A 25095-nucleotide genomic window follows, 5' to 3' on the forward strand; every position below is an offset into this window, starting at 1 on the left:
TAAATGTTAGTCTTATTACTTCCGTTTCCATTCATTGTCAACTACATAACATTTTAAAATCCTATCTTCTAAGCCATAGGTTGAAACATTGTCATGTTATTCGTGATTTGTTTAATTATTGAGTTAACTTTCTGAGGATTTCTTGAAATTCTTTCCATTAAAAATGTAAATGAGAGTAAAGGGTAGTTGGGAGACGCACTCAACCGCGCTCCTATTTTTAGAAGTGAATAACTAAATCAGACGGGCCCTAAAACCTAAGTGTATTGGCCTTAGAGGATCTACGACGAGTAGGCTAAGGCTACTAGAAAAAAAGAAAGATGGAGCTTTCAGAAATAAGTACGCAGTTGGGTGACCCGCTCCAACTACACTTTACCCTATGAATGATGTGATAGAAAGCGAACTACTACCGCCTCCCTTGTGCAATAAATAAGGGTCCCGTCCGCAGTATCAAATCAATGATTATCCATACACAGAATGATGATCGGATGAGGTCGAAGGGCGGCCGGACGGCGAGGAGACGAGAGTGTCGGTCGGCGGAACGGGTGCAGGGACGCAGAGCGGAACACACATCGATCGTCGCCTCCCAGTGGGGAGGTGGTCGACGGAAGACGTGTAGCGCCAAACCTCATCGTCTCCTCATCTGTGTGTGTGTGCACATACACGCGCGCACACACATCATTTCGTGTCCCACCCGCTCTGATCTACGTAATCTCGCTGTTCCTCGCACGCATCAAAGGTCAACACTCGCTGGCAGCCTGGTTTACCAAACTCGCATTTCAGCATGATGGACAAGTTGTCCGCCACGCCGGGCACCACTTCTCCGGAAAATCCACTAACGACGAAGTCCACTGCTACGCCACAGGCGACACCCACACCACCGTTGATGACAGGCGAACAGGCTTTTCCTATGCAATTTCGTAGGTTTTTTTCTAAACTTTTTTTCTAAAAGTTGATTTCGTTGCAAAGGTGGCGGCTTCGTCGGTTTTTTTCTCCTCAGTTCCCACTCAAACCGATGTGCGCTAAAACTTAAAGCAGCCCTGCAACTCTCGACCATGAGTATGTAGGAGTTAATGCGTATTAGAGTGCTTTAAAATACCTTGTCAACCAATGAGAAATCGTTTTAGAAGTTCTACGCTTAGGCTCAACACCGAAAGTGACCGGAGGTTGTTCTGAAAGAGATTTCTAGTAATTACTGAACTTTTGCTTTGAAATTAATCTAGAAAACTCACATGTATGTTGAGTATTCCTAGTTCTACAAGTTTGGGATAGTCCAGTTTGGTACGAGTTAGTACAGAAGTCATGCAAGTGCTACGGAAAATATTTTAATGCTCAGGACTCGTATCTAGTGAGGTGAGGTCAAGTATCTGCCGAAGTACACTTCAAAATTAATTGATGTTGTCTAGTCACGATCAGATGATGTGGTATGTGTCTTATGGTTGTAATCTTCTTCCTCTACATATTACAAAAAATAATTGATGATTACCATAAGGCTGCATATGTCGTCATTGTTACTTCAAAGGATGCGTTAAGGACGTTTCATTCATTGCGATGAAAAGTTTAGGCTCCTTTTCTCAACTTAGAAGCACCAGAAGAGGTTTTTTTGTCAATAATTCTTCCTTGGAAATTTTATGTATTCAAGTTCTCTGCTTGTGGTTGCATCTTTGTTCAGCTCATTTCTCCTATTGTTGTTCTTACTACTGTAAAATTAGGATTTGAATGAGCAGAACAAAGTTATTAGCATTGGAAACCTATATTCTTTCTTGTTCTTATTCTTATTGTTGATTTCGTGCCCTTTACAGCATTACTTCTACTCTATCTCATTAATGCTAAGTACAGTATCAAATCGCTTCGGATTGTACGTTTAAAATGTCATGAAACACATTTCTCGTAGGTGACGACGCGGTCCAGAGTTATCGTAATGATAGTTTTTCAATCTGTCGCGATTTAGAACGTTCATTTCGTTCCGATCTATTCATTGATTGGAAACTTTCGGTGGCTGATTTCGTTTTCCATAAGTTCGATTTCCATATAGCCAACGCGCACGTATGGTGCTGGGACCTAGAATGCTAAGCTCAGCGGGCTAGTATATAGTAACCCTCTCTCTGGAAATTTCCATGAGAGGTCTCTATCTCATACTTTCAGCTCAAATGCAAGAGAGTGCAGCATAATTCCTCCAAGTCAGAGAAAAAGTTTTCTTTTTCCGGCTATCTTACTTTTTCTGATGTGCACTATTCTGCATATTATTAAGTTCCACTGTCTCGATTTGGTGTCAGTTTACCATATCCAGTTGGGAGTTACATTTTGACACATACAAAATGTGTCATATTATCAAGCTATTCATGATCGTTCATATTCTTTCGAAGCCTCACTGCACATTCCGATACGAATTTATTGATCGCATCTGTTGTTTCACAATTCGTCACCATATTCTCTGGGAACCGAACACATGTCTCCTATTTCCAAATTTTTAGCCGTATCGTGCATACACCAGCGCACTTTCAGTCTCAATTTCCAAGGTTTTGAAATTTAATAGTTTGATTCATCGCAACAATCTCGGAAGTTTGTTCTTGTCTCTCCCTCTCACATCTGTTTTACATCTGCGCTGGGGAAACTGTTTTTGATCGAAAAATATGGTTTGCTTATCTGTTCATACACTCACAAAATAGATGTTGCTTGTGTATTTATAGACTCTCATTGAGGTTAATCTTGTGCGTTGTGTCACGGCTAACATTTACTTCGATGCGCAACACGCTGTTACTTTGATTCAAACAGATTGTTTACAGTGTTTATCTTTCTTTTATGGAGTTATTATGAAGTTTTCTTGACATTAGTAACTCATATTTTCCATGTACTCGTTCAAGCTTATATTGAGCGTCGCTCACAGGTTTTTTTTTCTCATATACACTACTGATGATACAGTAACGTTGGAACTGAAACGGTCGGTTGTGTTAGGACGTCTAATTATCATTTCTCCCCAACATAGCGAAGAACAGCTCAGACATGATTTAAGATGTTATGTGCATTACTCTAAGCCTTGCCGAGATGAAGGTCTTCTGCTTCTCTCTTATATGAAGCTTTAGCATATTTTAACTAAAATGGATTTTATCGTTAATTATTTAAGCTTTTATACAGTTTTTTTTTACTTTTTAACCCAATACGGAAGTGGCACTTCTTGTTTTGACTAAAAATCACTGAAAGTAGTGAGATGTAGGTTTTTTGTTCGACGTTTCGGATGTCGATTCTAATATCCGTTCGGTTATTGGTGATTCTTTCCCTTACATCCTAGTGGCGCTCCCAAAGATGGTTGTTTATCCGTAGTAGTCGCAGCCGAAGTTCGCTGACGCATCAACTTCCGCCGTCGAAGTCCCTTGAAACAATACGAGAGTTATGAAATTGACAGATGCAAAGCACGAACTTAATTCAGTGTATTAAAGCTGGACGCCTAGCAGTTTAGTTATGACTTCTTTCAAACATAGCCTTTATGAGGGTTTTGAAAGAATGCGAACAATGCACGTGTTTACGAGCTCAATACGAATTTTCTGATTCGAATGAACGAATTCCTTTATGAAATAGTGAAGAGTGTAGAGATGTGGACGAAAACCTCGTACACAATATCTTCGCTCTGAAAAAGAAGTTACTAAACCAAAGAATGCTGAGACGCAGCTGGATCGTTTGTGTTTATGTGTTACGATAATTTTCAGCACAAGCTAACTTTTTTCCAAAGGTTTCAAAGAGTAGAGTTTGTGGAACGATATTCAGAGAATTATTTGGATAGTATGAGCGTTCTCACCTCACAAAATCGACTCTGTGCCTGAATCTATGCCCGATCCCAGAGACCGTCCCATTAAGTGAGCGTTATAAAGGGACAAGCTCTACAATGTTCAAGTATTGTTGCAGGCTTCAAAGCTAGTCCAAAATATGGCGCTTTTAAGCAGCCAGACCTATACTTCTTAACATTGTTTTTTTTTTTAAGAAAGAAAAGCATTTCAGTGAATCTGCTTTCTTCTTAACTATCTGTACTGTTTTCCAGAGATGCCGTTCTTTGCAAACCCATTCATGTCTCCGTTCATGCCTCAACAAGGAGTTGTTCCGGATGGTGTAACTGCCGCTGCTGCTGGTGGCACAGCAACAATGCCAGCATTCTTTTTCTCTCCGGCTCAATATCAGGAGATGATGCAGCAGTATTTTACACATATGATGACCGCTAATCAATACGGCATGAATATCGCATTCCCTATGCCGTTTGGTACGACTTTGGCTCGACCAAGTAGTCAGGTGGGAAGTTTTATTTTTCCACACGTATTCCTGTAACAAATCTGCCTTCTCTCTTCGTGTTTTATCGTTTCCTTTTATTTATGTACTTTTTTCATTGTAAATTATTAGAAGCTCTATACTAAAGCGTTTTGGATCAAAAGTATTTGTTCGCGCTGTGACAAAACTAGACATTTTGAGTAATTACCCGGCTTAGAAGCTGACAATAATCCTGATCATGGCTTCCCGCGCCGGTTGCACTTGTTTTTTTCAGGGTTGTTTTCGGTGGTAGCGGTGGCTTTGAGATTCTGCAAGCATTGTTTTCTCCTAGTTAGTTTCTACGGCGCGAAATGGGGAACTCTGCACTCTGTGCAGTCTCATTAGGAAGAAATCTCTGGGAGATATCTGTTTGCACTTGAGGATGAGATTCAGTTACTTACAGTAGCACTGAGGATTACTCTTTAATGTGAACGTCAGCAACGCTTGGAGTGAATGAAAAGTGAAGTTCAACCAATCACCAACCAACCACCAAAACAATGTGAATTTTTTCTTTTTGGTGTCTTTACATTTCTACTCGTAAATAAACAAGCCGAAGACTCCCCTATCTTTTTTGCTGTGTATTTACGAGTAGCAGCACAGTTTATGCGTTGACAAAAATATTCTATTCAGTATTTATCTTTATTAGCAAGAGTAACATAAAGATTTTCAATCTCAGAGATTTAATGTCTTGAAGAGTGTATGTGTGTGTGCGTGTGGAAAAATATTCTAATTGCCTACACTTCCGAATGCTACTGTACGTATCTTGTTTGAACCATTTTACCTCGACCTAGTTGTAATAACTATTGATTTGGACAGTAACTCGTTGTCGAAAGGACAAGTGTCATTCTTTTTGGATGTTGTTCAATGTTCTGAATTTTTTCCTTTCCTACTTTCTCGGCGTGAGATGAAATTCATACTTTGAAGTTACTGATTTCGACGGGAAATGGGTTTTGCATAGTGGGTTTGAAAAACTGTTGCCTCTGAAGAATTAGTATTAGTAGGACTACTCGCTGATTTCAGCTTCTGAGTAGGAATTTGTTGTGATGTCGTGCCGAAATTTGACATTTGTTTAGAAATTCCGTGGTGCTGCCCGACATATGTTTCATGTCTCAACATTCCTCTTTTTCCATTTTCAAAAACAGTGTAACCACTTCACATTGCTGCGTTTCTTTATCAGTCTTACATCACTTCGTGCGAAAATTATCAGTGGAGCCGCAAATATAGTCTGTAGAAACATGAGGTTTTCATTACTTAAGTCAATTTGATTTTTTGCTCTTGATTATATATGCTGTAAATGCATGGATAGAATATGTATTTGAAGTTGGCTACATTTTTTTCTCGCCGGTTTCTCTGAAAAAGGATATATATTCATTCATTTGTTCCATTGAGCTTCAGATCATGTTCCTTACGAATAGCCTCTACGATTCATTTATAGAGCTTGTTCTGAAGCTTGCTGTTGGTAATTCCAAACTTATATAACTCTCTGTATTTCTTTTTAAGACGTCGCAGTCGGACAGTGTTGGTGAAGCTGTAAATGGTATTCACGAGATACATCTTGCTTCTGGGTCATCAGAACGTGAGGTTAGATATCAATTTACTTTTTCCCCTCCGTTTCCACTTCAACTCATCCAGATAGTGATAACTGTGGTGCAGCATTTTTTCATTAAGAACCGTCGAACGTCCTTTAGCATACGTTTTTAGCAACCGGTTAACTTAATTGATTGACACTTGTGGTTTTTTTCAGTTGGTTGCACAACCTGCTGCTGCATGCCAGTCAGACTCTCCTTCGTCGTCATCGGATAAAAGTTCGATCACTAATGGAACAGAAGGTGAGAATTTCTTCTTCTGAGTTAACTGCTATTCGAAAAGCGGCAGAGATATTGCTGAAAACATGCATAGACTTGGTTTTTGAACTGATTTTCTTGCTTATACCTTCTCCCAACCGAATAAGATAATTATTTTTGCGCCTCTGCTTGCTTCGATATTTAACGAAATGTTTTTTTATCTGCCTCTTGTTAGCGAAATCGACTGAACTTTCTGCGGCGGATTGGACCTCTCAGATTTAGTTCCCTGATTTGGTGCCATTATCCTTGTCCTATGCTGTGAGCAAAAACTCGTTGACGAGGTAATGCCTATGTCTAGATCTGTACCCGTGCCCACGAAATCGTGAAATAACTGTGTTTCTTACATCGACATAGAACTCAAGCTGTTTGATAGGATATCCATCACCATCTATGTTCATTAAGCATTGTATACAACATTTGCGTTGAAAAGCGGTGGTGAACGCAAGGATTGTGCGCAACACTCGCTGGCATGACACAATATCAAATGGTAACGTACCCTTCAGGAATTGGGGACGCTTCCCATTATGTGGAAAGGTTTTGTAACGAGATGCATCAGCACGATCGCCTAGGAATAATAGGTTTAAACAAGAATTTCATTTACCGAATAGGCAGTAGGAGTCTAGGGGAAATATCCTGTTTTTTTTTTTACTGTACTATATGAAGAAAGAAAGAGAGCATGAAAAATGTTACTGTTAACAAACGATTTGAAAAGGATAGGAATGTTCAAACTAAGTACTTTTTCACCTATTTGTTAAGCGAGAGCATTAAGAACCTGAAAACTTCATTACATAAATAGATGATGGAATGTGTAGCACGGTAGAAAGCATTTTCATTTATATTTGTTTCCATATTTCCATCTTCAGACATTTTCTGTTCAAGTGCAGCATTTAGTGAAATTCACACAAATGTGCCACTTTCTATGGAAAATTTGTGCATCCTCATTCCTCCTCGATAAATGCATCCCCGTTGCTCGATAATATTTCAGTGATAGATTTGTCTATGTTAGTTCTTTCGACCCGAATCTGTTTGTAGAAATTTAGTGTGTCTTAACGCCCCTACCTTTAGTGTCTTCACAGGGTTGAATCAATAAAAAAAACAATATGTGTTCGCATCTAATACATCTTAGAACAACAATAATATGTCTTACTCATCCAGAATCCATACCATCTTAGAATGTTTTTTTTTCTGTTATGGTAGAGGCGGGGAAGATAAGAAAAATGTCACTAATTTAACACTTGTCAATTTCACTATTTGTAAGTAGCAGAAAAGTCTCCGCTCTCTTGTCTTGAAAGAAAATTGGCGTTGTTATGGTACATTGAGAGAAAGTGCACACTAATAGTGGAATTTCAATGATGAGCTCGCATTAGCAAGGTTATTACTGGCCAGCTGTGAATAACGTATCATTTTTGCTGCAAGTCAAGGAAAGGTCCGAGTAATGTTTGGAAATCGTGCTGGGATTTACAGTTATTCGCGTTGAGAGGGAATAATGAAAGGTGAAGCTGAGTGATCACCTCGCGCAAATGGGTCTTGAACACTTCTTGGGTGTTTGAACACATTCTATTTTCTGTCGTTTGAAAGACCAGAATTCAAATGCGCAAGTGGAATCAGTTGTTTGCCGTAGGCTGATTGCGCGGAAGAGTTTTGACAGCTTTAGCCTCATGACGGACCAGTACAGACTGCTTTTAATTTGTGGAAGTCTGGATTACTTTGAAGTTTCCCTTATTGAAGGAACGAAAACACACCTGTGAAAGTAGGAGAGAAGAGAAATCAGTTGCAATGAACTCAATAAAAAAAAAAAAACTCAACTTTTTCTGGCCACTTCCTTATTTAACAATAGAAACTTGCGATCATGTATTTTCTTTCAGTGAGAAAACTTGATTCGGTTCCTTTTGTCACAGTTTTGCCTATTTTTTTTTCGATCAGCGTCTCTTCAACTCCACTTTTCTGAAATCCAAGTCACCCATGGTAAACGATTAGCGGGTTATTATCTAGGATCTATGTCGGTTAATCTTTAACAAGTCTAATAGACGCTTATTAGCCTAGTCACCCCAGATTGTAACCTTCAAACTTCACCAGAGCCGATTACTGTGACTACTGACTGATTGCTTTTTTGTGTCTTGGTCGATGTGCCAATCGCGGGAGTTTATTACCCATTACAGATGTTGGCTACTGTAGTTCTCTGATCATTTAACCTTTCATTTCAGCTGTATGAAACTTCTTTTGTCAATCGATGACATCAGAGTAATCGATAGTATTGATTCGTTATCGGTCCCATGTATAGCGCTTAGGTTTAGAATTGAACACGAGGATGAACTTAATTTCGTTCTATTCTAGATTTAAAATAGCAAAGGACCGAATTTGCTTAAAACAATCATATTTCTTGTACTTTCAGTACTCTTTACAGTACACTTCATAGTATAATGACCGTAACGGTATTCTATACTTCACTTCAAACGTTCTATGGCCCTAACTTCTCCCTAGTGATTTTCGATTCAAGGATCCAATTCAGAAACCTGTTTTTTTGTGACTTGTTATATTGAATTTTTTCCTCCCACTGTAAAAAGGAATGTGTTGCGTAAATAGGAAAGTGTTGTGAACTTCTGAAGTTATTTCGATTATTACACTACTATTATTACACTTCAACTATCAGGGTGCAACCCTAGAGAGGATGCCAGCAGTCGGGCGGGACTCAACCACGTTTCTCTGCATTAAGGGTGCTCAGTGCAGGGATGTATCGTAGGGAAAAATTTACGATCCAATCACTTAATTTTGTCGGGTACATATCTTGGTATTTTCAAAGTCTAAAAGTCTAAAATAGTCTAAAATATAACGATAAGCTAAGTGGTGCAGAGGGGTTCAACCAATCGACGCCACATTCACATTTTAGACCTTTTAACTTCAACTTATATTCCATTCGTTCTGGAGACTGAGAGGTCATTTTTTTATGCGTTACCATCATTTGTTAATCAAGGAAAGTATCGTCTGTCTTGATGCTCTTCTAAAATTTTTAGAAAATTCCTTACAAAAATTAATGCGCCTTGTTCACTGACTCAAGAAACACCGTTTTCTTCAACGAATGTGAAGAAATTGAGGAAAATCTTGTGCATTTAAACCTCAACAATTTGCATACTTTATAAGTTGAAGCATAGAGTATGTATTTCATGAGGATTACGGTCTTCACGATTTCTTACCCATTCTAAGAGGAACCAAATGTGCAATTTTAGATTTCCAACTGGATGTGTTAATTTCTTTGAATGGACACATAAACGAGCCTCAGAGGAGAAGTTTATTCGTTCATTCTTGAGGGGCACTGAGGGAACTTGGTACAAAATCCCTAGGCTCTAGTTCTCACCTAGTATTGAGCAGTGTTTACAACGAAAAATTTGTCTGTGGATTTGCTTAATTTGCATTAGTTTGAGATGTGTGGCTGGTTGACAACAAAGATTTCATTTCTCTGCGTGTCCGCCATTTGCATCACACTTAGCTTTTCTTCCCAGCTCGCTGATTGTTTTGCCGTCGTCGCTTTGGGGGATTAATTGTGTCTCGAGTGTCATCGCTTATGCATGGCATTGCTTCGGTTCGAGAGATTTCCCCTCTTATGGTTTAATGCCGTTGCGATGACAGCACATCTGGACAGAATTTACTATTCATATCCGCGTGCGCAGTCGTTTTACGAGATATTGCCTCATAGCATTGGTGGGTCATCCTCACGCGAATTGTACTCCTGGGAGGAGTGAAAAGGAGAATGAAAAGTACGGTGGTGTATCAGTTGTTCCAAGGAGGCAGAAGTAAATTGTCGAAAGTGTGCTCAATTTTTGTTTGGTAGCATCGACGCGTAGATATATCGGATACATGTTGTCAGTGATAGCATTGCGTGCGTGCCAGGAATCCATTTGTCATCTGAGAATCGTTTTGTACTTTTGCTCATTTCTTGCTTGTATATATTCACAGCCGCATTGTATAGGCGAACATAAGTCAGCATAGCATAGCAGTCATACATCTGTTATTCTGATAGAAGAAATTGCTAAACAGCTGTATATGAACTGACTTAGACGAGGGATTTTGCTGTAATGTGACCGTCAGCAAACATTAAATGGGATACATCCTGCGATGTAGTCGAGCGTTGATCGATAAGCTGCTGAAATCTATAGGATTTTTATTAACGTAGGCGAAATATTGAATTGATGCAAACCAGAGATTTGTGACTACTGTTTCTGGAAGATGAAATCCTTAGAGAAGCCGAAAGGTAACTTCAGCGTACGTATGCCCCCGGAATTTCAGAGATTCCCCAAGCTGTTTTTTATAGTGCTGTATCCATGTCTGGATATGGTTTGTTCGTAAAACTGAACAATCGATTATCGGATGCAACAGAAAACATTGGTTTATTTACGATCGGTTCTGTCGGCAGAAGGGTCGCCATAACGATTGGTGACAAGGGATCTCATTAACCTAATCTCCATACGATCATAACATTACGTCGGACCTTGAATACTTAAGATTAGCAGCATTTTTCGAGTGGGAAACTCCGTGTTACTTCCGACAGGAACATCTTTGTCGAAGGCTGACGCATCTGAGATTCCTTAAGTCTGAATGAAGCTTTTACTACACTCTCCCACAGAGTATCCACCAACCAGCGCCGCTGTTTTCAGCGAGCCATGTTTTGGAGTTCAAAGAAATCGTTTTTGTCAAGTTTCTTGTATGTTCTTGAAGAGATTACCTACTGCAGATACGTTCCATTTCTGTTTGCTCCTCTACATGGCCATTATGGGAGAAAATTGTTGGACATATTTTTAGACGACAGAATGCGAACTTCTTTCTCACGTGAATTTTTCACATATAAAATCATGTGAAATAAAAGTGAATGACCATTACTTTATTATCGACTGAGACATTAGATAACTGAATGTTTTCAACGTCCAAGGCTGTTGTTTATCGTTCTTGCCCGAGCTATATAGTAGAGGATAAATAGGCGCGGCGTTGATGTGGTTGATGGTTCTCGTTCTTAGAAGTGATTAATATGTTCGCCAGCTTTCCTCACTTGCTGAAATTGAACTAAGCGTTGAATTGCATTTTTCTAAGCTTGAAAGGGATCAAACACTGTTTATATAAAATATACGAAAACAAAAAAAAACATGTTGGAGATTCTTAGAGATTGGTTGGTTCCTTTGTTATCCTATTCTCCGAAATGAATGTATTATACAAATTAAAATAGTGCAGTAGAATAAAATAAATTAATTCGTTTACGGTGAATCATTGCATCTGCCTGGTATTTCATTGTGATTCATTGTTGTTTTTTCCTGAGCCCTATTGCAACGGCATAGCGTTTGCCCCAACGCTGTACGGGAACAAAACAAATAAAAAACTATGAAAACACAGGATTTAATTCTGCTTCATACACATGCTATATACAGACCCTATACGACATAATTGTTGGAAGGATAATTGCACGAGTTTTTGCTTTTTTAGAAATTTATTTCGACTACTCATTCATCAGTTTTTACTAGCCGTGGTCTCTGGTGGTGAAACAGTCGAATTTGTAGAAGTTTTATGGACAGACGTGACCGGGCTGGTGTGGCGCAGTCGGTCAGAAGTACGCTGTAACCGCAGGGTCGATGGTTCGAAACCATCCTGATGCCAACCGAGCATTTCATTCCTTCGGGGTCGATAAATTAATGCCAGACTTCTCTGGGAGGATAAAAAAACACTAACTTGATCAACGCCTGGCCTCCAGAAGTCATTCAAACCTCAACGATTACGAAATGCAGTAAAAAAGCATTGGCACATCCCAAGTGGATTGATGCGCCAGTGGCTTTATCCTTTTCGACGTGCACCATACGATGGTGCTCAGTTTTCGCCCTGATGATTCATCGATCAACGCGAAAACAGTTACGAAAAAAAGCAGTGAAAAAAAAACCAGGGAAATAGGGCGAAGTGTACAAATCATTTTGTTATTGACGGTTCAGGAAACTTTTGCATAGCCGAAATAATGCCTATGCTACGTGCGAAACTTCTTGTAAAAGAAAAGAGATTATCCTCAAGACATTTAATTCACTATTTGTTTGAACAAAATGCAAGATCCAGGGTAGGTAAGTTGATAACCTAAGGTCTTGCCTGAATCAGGCGTCAACACCGAAAAATTAGCTGAGATAAATTCTGTTCACAATCTTAACTCTTTCCTTTACATACTTCATGTATAAGAAACACACAACTCTACGCTTTTGTTTCAGGTGCGGTCGAAGTCGCTGTCGATAACCATGGTATTTCACAGGAACATCATCTTGTATGTTGTGTTTTAAGTCAAAAGTTTATTGCTTAGCCTATTACGGATACACTACCTCATGAGATATCCATCTAAGGAAATATCGAATGTCATTTGCTCCGGCAAAGCCTGGAATGCACTTTACTTTTTTGCCGTTTTCAATTTCTGCCTGTGTTTCGAAACAAAATATAGCTGGTTCATGCTTCTGTCTCTAGGAGTACATAATTAAAACTTTAATTAATGTATTTCTAATCAAGCGAACTGCCATGCCTGTCACATTAAGTCAGTCACAGCTGACCACCTCATCTACCAAGTGACTGCACTTTTGAAAATCACTTTGTGTTCTAGGGAAAATCAAATGGAATCGGTTCTGCATCTGAAAAGGATTTGACAAGGAGTGATGGGGAAGATTCATCTGGAACTCCGAAGAAGAAATTGGAAAGAAAAAGCTCTCTACCTACAGAAGATGAGAAAACTACAAGCCTCATCCGAAAACAGATGAGCGAAATTGAGAAAGAAATTACACGGAGGTCACAAAATAAAAATATAAAGAAGGTGAGTCATGTTCCGGCAGCTAATTCTGTGCGGTTAGAAACTTTCGTCCTAACTAGTTTTATTATTCGCTGACATGTGCAACTCACTTTCGGCTTGCCTCAACCCCACAATTTCTACCCTACGCAGGGATTTTACTAAACTCCACAAAGATGAACTTTATCAGTTAGAAGTTGAAATAAACATGGCGGTCAGCAACGCTATGAAACTAATGCGCTAGGAAGCTCAGGTTTGGATTTTAAATGAAACTGCTCCTAGCTACTGAGTTGATTTCGGGTTGGATATTTCAGATGTAATTTAAAAAAAAAACATTGCTAAGTAATCCGCATTCGGATTTTTTCAATATCTGCTTGGTTTCTGACTTTCTGAATTCTGCAGGAAATTCTCTGTCAGTATCTCAGAACATTCATTTATTAAGAGCTTGGCTAACGATGCCGAACTTCCCACGATACGATTTTCCCAGCAGTCCTAGCTAGCACTTAGTTTTGCTGCAACCATTCATAATTCATAAAATGACAGTTAATATCGCAATATATCGTTTCGGTAAACATAAGCGCTGTAAACACAAAAGTTTTCATCGGATGAATTTCGCTTTCTGTTTACTTATAGTCTCTTATACTTCGTTGTTATATTTGCCATATGCAACTGCTGAAGGACCTAATGGGTTGCGGTATCCGGTGATTGCTGCACGATGCAAGTAAGAGGCCGCTCACGCAATTTCCTTTTTACCAGCATCGATACGAAGCTGAGAATTTCGTTTGTCTAGGGTGCCTGCTGGGGAGATTGTGTGAAAAGTCTTTTTCTGTGCTCTTTTTTTTTGTTTTCTTTCCGAGAATGTACAATGGTTTTGTGCTGCAAAATTGAACCTTAGTAATTTGATAGTGTCCTTTTTTCAAATCAGTTCTTCTGACCGCCACTAGTTCTATCAGCTTCTATATTTCGTGAAGGGAAAGAATTTTTGACAGCGCTAAATTAGTTTGGGTAATGAGATGGAGGCTTGTGTGATGGACACTTGCTGCATCGGCTTACTCATTAGCTTGTGTTTTCTCTAACTTTCCTCTCCGAAAGCACTGTCTCACACTCGCAAGCCGCCCGATATACATCCGATTATGCTACACCCATCGAAATCCTCGGCAAACATGGAAATTCGAGGGAGCAATGAACGTAAAGAAAAGAAAAAGCTCGATGATTTTGTATTAAACCGGTTTTGTACTTTTTTTTGCGAGGTGTGGATTAGGGGGTTAGTGTCAGGTTACGAGTTGTATCAGAGGGATCCGCACTAGCACCGATTAATGGTAGATTGTAAGTGAGACCTTATCTCTGTAGCGTCATATTACGTCCCGAGGTTGTCCTTATAAAAACAATGAAACATGGATATTTGTTCTAAAGGAAATTTTACAAATCACAAACACTGTTTTTGAAGTTTGTGGTTTCAAAATTCAGTCAGAAACATGGTTGCTACCGATGGCTATGACTGCTTTTGAAGGAGTTGACTTGGTGAAGAAGGTTGAGGCGGTCATTTCACATGAAAGAAAATTGATTAAAAAGACTTTGAGGAGGAAGTAGCAGATCTTCTTAATAACTGGAATGCGAAACCCTGCAATGGGACAAGGAAAACTACTAAGTGTTGCGCTGCTATGATACCTAATAGTGGGGAAAAGCTTTTCGACTTCTAGCTTCCATGGCTCTAACTTCCATGAGTGTGTAACATAAAAATGAATCTCATAGCTGCTTCTGATAAAATGTAGCAAATAGCATAGCCAACAAAGTTTTGTACAAAATGTATTTTTAAATCAGTAGTTTTAAACCGCTCCTGCGCCTATTCCCTTTCTGGACATTTGCTGTTGAAAATAAAGTTGAAAGTAAAATATAAATTAAAGTTAACTCATATGTGTTAATGGATGCTGTAGAAAATAATACTATTCTATATTGTTAATGCGAAGCATGCATCATTGCAGTTGTGCTGGAGAAAATTTGGATTGTTAGGCAACAAAAAAATGAAGGATTTCAAAATGCAGATGCTAAAGTGCAAACAGAGATCTCTCGGAGGATTCGTGCTATCTTTAAAGCTGCATCTGTAGTAGCTGTATGTTTTGATAAGCAAATGTTAGCATCTCTCTACATTTTACACTGATTTCAAACTTTCCTACCCACCACGCACAAAGGAGAGGAATCATATACATACAGTATGGATTTAGCGTAATCGAATCTGTGGAACTTCCCTAAACACTGAAATTCGGCTGTATATAATATAATGAGCTCTCCAAAAGTCCACCTCACCATATAATGAGTTCTTCTGAGGTTTTTTCTTCTTCTGCTAAAACATACGGTAGAGTAATAACCACTAATCATTGTCTACACATTAATCATTGCCCACACACTCGTCCATTCCAGAAGGAGCAAGGAAGATATACGAAAACGCAGAAAGATCAATTTTGAGATGTTTGAGATGAGGTCGTAGTTTTCTATATTATTCCGCGCAGATGCAGCTTCAGCATTTTGGAATATGGTAGTATGACGACATCCAATTGGAGTTGTAAGGCAGAGGGGACCATCCGAATTTCAGAAATTTGCTATTCAAGTACGCTGTTTGTAGTTTGTTTTGAGAATTAGGTAAGTCTAGGTGAACAATTATTCTCCTTCCACCATAAAGTCTCGACATGCCTTTGGTACAATCATCCTTCTAATGCGCTGAAACTGCATCTGCTCGAAAAAAAAACTGTCCAGAAATTGTCTCATCGAGTGCTTCATAGGCGGTCTCTATCTTCGTGTACCAGTGTTAATTAAGGCTTTGCCCAACAAAAGTTTAAGCTTATAACAGGATCAAAAATTGGATTTTTAAGTAGGAGCGAGCTCACCTCACCGACCCAACAAAAGGCCAAAGGGTATTGCATCATTCAAAACTAGATTTTTCTACTGATCTTTAAATATAAACAGTCGAACTACTAACTGCACCTCTGCAGAGACGAGAAGGGGTCTGGTCGCAATAGAATCCGCCTTGCGGATTTAGAGGCTTCGGAAGAGTCTCCTTAAAAGAGTTCCTATTCTTTCGCTATTATGATTCATTGTTTGAGGGAATATCGAGACAGGTTGTGTCTCTTAGAATAGTTTGTCGGGGTCCAATATAGTTGAAAATTTCGTAATTATACGTGAGGTTGTTTGAAAATTTTGAAATTAGCATTTGATAATTGGGAAATCGTGTGCGCACAGTCCCTGCGCTCCATCTCTCGGAAATGGAAGTATGCATTTTCTCCAAGTGTGGTCGCTGGATTCAGATAGACGATCGTGAATTGGCAGAACTATTTGGAACATCATCCGTCGAGAACAATCTTACTACTACGGCTTCCTTATCTGCATTGAACGAACACGCAACATTCACACCGAACTTCCCGTCTGTCTCCAATGATTCACAGGTCTGTCAGTAGCAGCAGTAGTTACCGTCGTCGTGGAATGCTACAGATGTTGTTCATCCGCGTGTTGTGTTGTGCTGTTATGCTGGCCCATTCATACTCAATAGATTTCTCCCTCCTATAGATCTGGATCTGAAATTTTCCAGTTCCTTTTCTCTGCCTTCAATTTGTTTTGCTGTGTCTGTAGTTCATACATTTAGTAGTATTTGTGGACTTTTCACCGAATTGACTGCGGACAAAAGAGGTTTGAAGCCTAGAATCTCTTTTCCTTGTGCACGCTTCGTGATATTTCGTGTACCAATCGTTCCTCCGTTGTAATTAAAGAAATTTCGTAGTCTTCTCGTCTAGTGTGGGATGTGTCCAGTTGGCATGTGGAGGGACAATTGTTCTCGTATGGGATCCTGTTAATCTAATTTGTCGCAGAATTTCCGGGGAAAAACTGATTTCGAAAGCATGGTGTTTTTCTCTTTGAGTAGATCGAGGAAAATTCATCTCAACACACTAACTTAAGTTTTGCTCTAAAAATCGGGTCTGTATTCTGCGAGAAATTGGATCAGCACATCCTACCCAACTGATCTTGATTTTACTGCATTTCCGCATTTAGAGTGCCCTACCATACACACCGACTGAAACGGAGCCTAAACCAGCACCTAAAGAGACTTTAAATCAGCTCAGATCATCGTTCAACCTCCAAGAGCCTGCTACGGCACCACTTCATGCTCCACAAATGCAACCTGTAGGAATGAACCAAATTCCTTTTGTGCCACAACACGTATGTGCTTCTTCACTGAATGGTTTTTGTTACTTTGATCTAGTTAACTTGATTTATTGCAGATGGCACCGATTACCCACGGAATGACGCCTTCATTTCCCAACCAACCTGTCATGAGTACTATGACGCAACCATTTGCTATGGGTCAACCATTCACTCCCGGTCAACCTTTCGTCAGTCCTTTTGCCCATCCACAAGTGCCCTATTCTATGCAGTTCCAAAATGGACCTAGTATCACACAAGAAGTGAGAAATTGGTTTAGATTTAGCTTCAGAGATGAGCTTCCTCCTATTTTAGCAACTGGCAGCAGCGTTTCTTCAACAAAAGCAGTACAGTGCGCAACCGGAGCCACCAACATGTGCACATGAGGCTGCTACGGGAAGAAGAACATCTGACACAATACCTAACATTTCATCTTCATCCGGAGGAACCATTGCTCCGCCTCCACCGCCGGCAAGACCTGTCCATAGAAGAACAAGTCAGGTTAGAGTTCAGGGAATGACTCGTTTTTGGTTTTTCATCGGTTTCTACTATTTCTTCTTTCTAGTCAGCGCAGTCCTGCTCGACTGAGTGGCCTGATGAAAATAAGGAAAACGGATCCACAGAGGAGCCGGTTTGGGTACTTCGCGAGTCTTATCTGAAGCGTATGCAGCGCGAGCAAAAAGAGCAGGTGATTTTTTTGGTGTTGTCTACATATTTTTCGAGTAATTAAGAAGACGTTTACGTTTCGAAGCACTCGCACTCAAAGGGATAGGTTCAGTGAGGTGGAGATCTATGTCGAAGATATAAGAGTTTAAATTACAGCTGCATAGAAAAGTAAGTCAGTAAGTAAAGTGATGACTAATAATGTAAATATGAACACTGATGATAAAAAAAGGAGTAGCACTGCCAGAAGTGCGATCCCATCAAATTATTTTTTTCCTATTCTTCTAAGTATTACTACTATTACTAGTATTTAACATTAGTCTTAGAGGATCTATGACATGTAAGCTAAACTTACTTTAAAAAAAAGTAAGTTAGACCGTGAGGGAAATAAGGGTACCAACGAGTACCCACCCTCCTCCCCAAGTACATTTTTCGGCATCTAAAACGGGCGTTTATCTATATTTCACTTGCGGAACGCTTGCATTCTAGTTTTACGCTAATCGATGGCTTATTATGCTCCTTTACCTCTCCAACACAACCTCCTAGAAGTTTGCTGGTAGAGTGGTTTTAATGTAGTTGACTTATATACTGCACTGCTTTTATGATATAGCGTTTGTTATTCGTTTGAGTTCTAATGAGAACTTATTCAAGAACTTTTTGATGTTCTGAGTGGTTTTTCTTTAATAAGGAAATCGATTTATAACTGTTTCTTGTCCACTTCATATTTTTCGAGATGGCTGCATCACTTTTTGTCTTACGAGTCCAAACAAAGTTGCGGTTTTCAGTGCATCAACAGGATCCTTCTGCTTTCTGTTTTTCATCGTTTTGAACTTTTCATTACAATTTTAGGATTGCTCTCACGAGTGGGATGGAGATGCTAATCCAGCAGATGCACCCTCTTTAGTGACAGCGGAAGTGCCCGCTGAAGAGGATGAGATGGAAACGGATCGTCTTCTTCTTGGAGGGTCCAACGACTCTTCGCAAACGCCATCATCCACTGCAGGACATGGAAAGAAGAAGAATAGCAAAGAAAGTAGGTGTTCACCTTATTAGTTAAATTGCAATCGATAACATCAAGCTGAATCAGTGAAAGACGCGTACAAATTTTTCCAAGTGCTGCATAACGTCTTTCGGTATTATTCTAAAGTAGCTAGGCAACATAAATTTTTTGGTGTGCAGATTACTATCTTTGAAAGCTTTTCTTTTTGCCACCATGCGCTGTGCACTGTGTCACTTGCGAGCAACGAATATATCAAATAGGTGAGTAACGTGTCTGTACCCAAAGTCAAGTCCGCTATTTTTCGCCATCCTGCCTGCATATTCAGGTCGATTTGCGACTTGTGGTTTTGTGATTTTTGGGCTTGCATGGTTTTTCGAGTTCTTTGCATCTTCCCTCTGGGCCCCAAGTAGTTTCTCCTAATAGGGAGAAGGACAGCAAGTTACTTCAGGCGAACAATCGCTTCGCTCGTGTGAATCCATCCTTTCCTTTCAGTTTCACATTTATAGTGGTCATGTAGCTTTTTATGATTTGCATATCTTTCGAAGAGTTTACCGCGGATGATGTCTGAGAAGATTGTTCTGCTTCCGATTTATGCATTGCCTGCTTCGTAATAATTTCTATTTCATATAATAAATGATACCTTTTTGTTCCAGCTATGGTACATGAACCTGCAGTTCTGATCGAGGGAGTGCTGTTTCGTGCTCGATACCTTGGTTCAACGCAGATGATGTGCGAAAGCAGAGGTAGCAAGGCGGCTAGGATGGCACAGGCTCAAGAAGCTGTCGCAAGAGTGAAGGTACTTTTTCCACTAAATACTAATGACAAGAGGATAGCGTAAAACTTCGAGCTTTCTTGAATCTTGGCACAATAACTTCAACTTGTCGATCGTTAATGTGAAGCAAAAGCCAGGGTTGTTGACATTCTTTTTTATTACAGCTAACGTTTTCGCGTTGTCGCCCTCGTCAGGGCCCGGAAAGTCAGAAAGCTGTGCAGCATATCCTCTCAAATGCCTCATCCAGAACAAGTCACCATTCCCTAAGATGCTACATCCAAAATCGAAATCAAAATAGTCCAAATCGTTGTGCTTAGCAATGTAGCCGCATCGCCGTGATATTAGCGGACCACCGCGCGATAAAATCGCTTTGCTAATACTAATTAGGATGCGACACGCATATTGCTCCGTTGATCAAAACCCGCGAAGGTCTTGATACAGAGCCAGCTTGTTAGTCACGGCTATGCACTCTTACTTTCTAATCAATTTTGGAGCTTTTACGTTTATCCAAAACGCTTCTGCAGTTCTGCTAGCCAGTTTTGGTACGATGCGATCGTGGGAGCCATGCAGAAAGGAGCATTTTCATCGCATTATCTGCGATGAACTCCGATGGGGGCCGCTGCATTCGAGTGTTTCATTCCATTTAGATGTTCTTTAATACGAACACAAACACGAAGTGGTCGCCCTATTTCGCCGATGCATTAGTCCCCACATGTTTTGCACGAAATTAGACTGACTACACCAGAGACCACGTAGTCGCCTTCCTCGCCAAATGGGCATATTACACAGTTTGGAATTAAGCAGAAGCGATTGTACATTCTATTTGGAATTGATTGCTTCTTGAGATTAGTGGGAGGTACTTCCCACAATTCTCACTTGGTCCTCGGGAAAGCTCTTAACCAGACCAGCGTGTATCGCTCTACTCAACTCGTCGGTTATAAAAGGCAAGTAATAATTGATTTTATTCGAGTCATCCACTGTAGCAAATTTTCGCTGCGCACCAAGGTCTGGGCTACGTGGTTATCAGTGTAGCCGTTAGAATTCGCGATCCGTTGCGCGAGGTTAACCATATTGATCTTGTTCTAGATGAGGCATTTGAGAGGATATGTTGCCAGTGGTAACAATGATTCAAGGTACATAACATTAGAGGTTCATATGCCATTTGTAGAAGAGCCTTCTCTAACGAGAACAATTCTTTCAAGGCGCTATGTGAAAATGAAAGTAGTGTAGGTTGTTTAAGCTGTTGTACGGCAGCGTAATTTTGGATGGAGACATTTAATGTGCATATTCTGTTGTTATGTTTTGATCTACCTAATTGTAACGTAACTATCTCGTTAGTATGTTTTTTCTTCGGTATTTTTTCTATATATATAAGTGCAAACGAAATAACGAACAAGAAGCAATTTTCAAGCCAGAAATAATTGTACCAAACTATTTGGAGTTACTTATTAATTCTAATTCGGATTTCTATTCACTTAATCTTTTATTTCTATGCTTGAGTAATTAATAGGAGAATACAGGAATTTGTGGGCATTCCTGATGAATCTTATCAACATAGAAAAGTTCCAAGAATCATTATTTGTTGTCTTGAAATATGAGGTATCACCATACTATCTAGAGTAAGACTTTACCAAAACTACAAATCAGCCGCGTTAAATGCACTCTTCATAGAACAACAGTTTATGTATTGCTGTCTTGCAGAAAACCACGTTGGGTGAAAACCGTCGTAGAGAAATACTATGAATAAGCCTGCATGTTAGTGAAGGAATAAAAGCAGAAGTCCTTTTTAGTTTTATGTTACACTTTTGGAATATTCGATTAGTTCTAAGACTGCAGATAGTGAATTATATGTGGTTAAAATGTTGACACATTTCCTTATTAGTACATTAACACTCAAAACTTCAACAACACTCATGCGTTCTGCAAGGAAACGGGATTACAAATGCGACTGCTCAATTCCTCTTAGTCCCTCGTTCTGAGGGAAATGTGGTTTTTTCCTATGAGGTACGTTAGAACGCGCTATCTTTGTGCTCGGTTAGGTTCCTTCAGTAGTCTATTCATTGCTTTTACATGAATAGGCTACGAGAAGACCTTATTGATTCTCGACCGCTCGCAGGTGGATGCTGCGCGTGCACAAAAGTGTCACGTTCTAGCGTGCCTCGTAGGAACAAACCCCGTTTCTTACGCCGGTTCTCTGAAAAACTGAAGGAATTGAGCAGGGCCCTGCTCATACTCGTAATCTACACTTCGAACTCTGTGTTTATCAGAGACCTCAATATGGTCAGTTTCGCGATACACCACCCATAGACGGTCTCCTGAGCCATTCCTCACTAGTTCGGCCGATCCTCCTCGAACGTACCCTAAAGTTCTTTGTTTAAGCTTTAGAGTTGTTTTTTTTTTTGAGTAAATAGGGTGCGACTTAGGCTTATTATTGTTCAGACTATCTGAACTAGTGTTGACTAATTTATGCGTGTGAGTCAGGAAATGCCAACAAACATAGGAAGCAAATCAGATAGCTTGCAGAATTTTAAGGCTACAAAAGAAGTATTTAAGATAGACTCAAGGGGGTTTGAAATAATGAAAGACTCCTCGCTTAAATGAAATAGCTGTGTGTTCAACCAGATGAGCGCGACACGTCTGCGTTAATGAGCGCTCTTTCCGTGTGTGACCCATACTCGTTTCTCCTTCTGTCTTGCTTCAACCGAAGCGGCAGTCGACCGTTTGTACCCATCCGGAGCTGATCATACTTTTTCTTCGCTTGATATTATTCTTGGGCTTGCATAGAGAGAGAGCGCGCGCATAAAATAATGAACAAAATAAATTACCATTTAGGCGCCGGAAGGTGAGATTCAGCCAAGCACGGAAATTGATTTGTTTATTTCGACGGAAAAAATCATGGTGCTCAACACAGATTTGCAGGTAACATTTTTACTTGCATCATAGACGGTTGCCTTTTTACCATTCCTCTTAACATTTTGTAAATGTTGTCAGCTACCTTCCGCTTTATTTCACGTACCTCTGTTGTTTTATGTTCAGCAACTCCTTATTTCAGCGAATCTCTGATACTGACGTTCGACAGGTGAGTATACCCATGTTGCTCGGTGTTCTTGCTTTGACGTAGATCTCCTATCAGTATTAATGGTCCTGTGTTTGCACGTCCCCTTTTGCTTGCGTTTGACTTAGTTGTTCGAGCACGTGTGCTCTTGTTGCTGGGCAGCAGAGCTTAACCAGTTCCCACTCCAGGACATTTTGATGGATCATGCCTTGCGGACAATTTCCTACATTGCTGATATTGGTGATTTGGTGGTGCTGATGGCGAGAAGGATGTCTGCGAGCAGCAGTGATGAGCATTGCAATCAGTAAGTTCTATTCAAGCATTAATGTTGTGACATATTTTCTGAATTATCTATCACTTGATTGTCATGGTATAGTGTAAGCCATGAAACCTGCTACACAATATTTCACTAGATATTCGTACATTTATTTACCTAAGCAATCTCTGAGATCTTCTGAATGTATTTCGCTTTCCTAATTGAATTAAGTTCCTTCTTCCTTGTTCATGTTCAACCCTTTTTTCCGCTATCGTTAGTATTGCTACATTCTCCTGATAGCATCGCTTACTGCTTCCATTGTAAGTACACATGCAATATTTATTGTTCTCTCGCTGGAAAACCATTTTCTAACATTCTTTTTTTTTCGTTTCTCATGGAGCAACGTCTTCAGTAATGCAGTGCGGTATCCATTCATCATTCATGAGTGATAACTCTGTCTTATAGGGTTGATGGGATCCGGAAGACTCCAAAGGTTATATGCCACGTATTTGAGTCCGACGAAGCCTCTTTCATTGCTCAGTCGATAGGGCAAGCTTTCCAGGTCGGTCCCGCATCTATCCTTTTTGTTTTCTAGATAATATGCGATATTAAAGGTTGCCTACGTGGAATTTTTGCGAGCAAACGGCATTGACGATCCATCATACTTGAGACAGATTGACTATCAGGTATGTTTCTCGTCAAGAAAAAGGCCAACAATACAAGCTCTTGCCTCTAACCTCAAGGGACACTTTAGTTAGAAAGAATTTTTCCTTTGAAATTGTGCTTCTTCTTAAGCGTGAAGGTTCGTAGACAGCACCACATTGGGAACATTGGGTCCAGCTAGCGTGATTAGAAATTGAGGAGGAAAATTGCCTTCCTCTAGAAATTTTGGCGCGAAACATTTGCGAGCTGGAAGACATATCTTTGCACTAGCATGGCATTTCCAATTGTATTGTTAAACTGGATTCCTAACTTCGAAATAGTATGGTTGATTTTGAAATAAATTCCAGTAATTCCAAGCCACCTTCCAAATGACGGGCGCGTACACTTCATTTTGCAACTTTATGATGATGAATTTCATTTTCAAGGAAGTACTGAACTCTCAAGAGTTGCTGGGTGATGAATTAGAGATGTTCGCTCGAAAAGAAACTCAGAAGGATGTGGTGGTCCCAAAGAAAAGCGGCGAGCCTCTAGGAATTGTAGTGGTGTGTTATTTTCTGTAAACTCTTTCTACTCATACTATTTGTTGTGAGAATTGACTTATTTCAAGGTGGAATCTGGTTGGGGATCAATGCTTCCGACAGTGGTACTTGCACATATGAATCCTTCCGGGCCAGCAGCACGTTCCAATCTACTCAATATCGGTGACCAAATCATAAATATCAATGGAATTTCTCTTGTCGGACTTCCTTTGTCAGCTGCTCAAACGAATATAAAAAACGTGAAGTATGTTAATTTTGCTGGATATTGGTTGATATATTTTGTCCGATTGGAGTGCGTATTTGATCTACGGACCACTTTGTGCTGCAGAACTGCTACTGCTGTTCGCCTCACAGTAGTGTCTACCCCACCTGTGGTCGAAGTGAGGATCAGGCGACCAGATACGAAGTATCAGCTAGGATTTTCTGTGCAAAATGGTGTGATATGTTCCTTGTTACGAGGTTAGTCGCTGTTTCTAAAATGTTTTGCTTTTTCTTTAGTGTTCTTCCATCATTTTTCCGTCTCCCAGCCAATGTTTTGGGTTACAAAGGTAGTTTACTCGTTTTGGAGATGTATGTTTCCTGGAAATTATTTGTGCTGCCTCCAAGCACTTTTTTGCGTGATTCACGCGGTGAACAGTCATTTCAGTACGCCAAGACGGCATCTCTCTGCATTACTTGGTAATTCAGAGACAGTGAAGGTCTTGGTTTTTATGACTTGTTGCACAATTAATCTTACTTTATTGAATTTAAGTCTAATATATATGCATTTATCAAAACATTCTTTTGTTGAGTTCAATAGTGTAGCATTTCGTTCAAGTAGATTGAATTACAATATATCAGGTGGAATTGCCGAACGAGGAGGGATTCGTGTCGGTCATCGCATCATCGAAATCAACAACCAATCAGTAGTGGCAGTGGCTCATGACCGAATTGTAAACATGTTGGCGACGGCAATCGGAGAAATCCACATGAAGACTATGCCAACGAGCATGTTCCGACTGCTCACCGGTCAAGATACACCACAATATATTTGAGTTA

General features: G+C 39.9%; 1 protein-coding gene across 3 annotated transcripts; it reads left to right on the forward strand.

The window, feature by feature from the left end:
- Positions 1–781: 781 nt before the first annotated feature.
- On the forward strand, positions 782–25091 carry RB195_008052 (uncharacterized protein; the record flags this gene model as incomplete). Of its 3 annotated transcripts, XM_064182034.1 has the most annotated exons (22): positions 782–917; positions 4031–4275; positions 5791–5871; positions 6035–6119; positions 12362–12414; positions 12742–12948; positions 16221–16358; positions 16960–17127; positions 17190–17372; positions 17425–17610; positions 17675–17797; positions 18622–18805; positions 19426–19568; positions 22377–22463; positions 22597–22623; positions 22788–22903; positions 23321–23417; positions 23470–23541; positions 23944–24060; positions 24126–24301; positions 24386–24516; positions 24898–25091. In XM_064182034.1, 22 exons carry the CDS (start codon positions 782–784, stop codon positions 25089–25091), a joined length of 2949 nt encoding a protein of 982 aa, XP_064038776.1. The 3 variants fall into 3 exon arrangements, with proteins under 3 accessions (XP_064038776.1, XP_013298724.2, XP_064038777.1); XM_013443270.2 differs by lacking the exon at positions 22597–22623; XM_064182035.1 differs by lacking the exon at positions 16221–16358.
- Between the last annotated feature and the right edge of the window lie 4 nt (positions 25092–25095).

Source organism: Necator americanus, chromosome I, assembly GCF_031761385.1.
Source record: "Necator americanus strain Aroian chromosome I, whole genome shotgun sequence".
NCBI classification, from domain to species: Eukaryota; Metazoa; Nematoda; class Chromadorea; order Rhabditida; family Ancylostomatidae; genus Necator; species Necator americanus.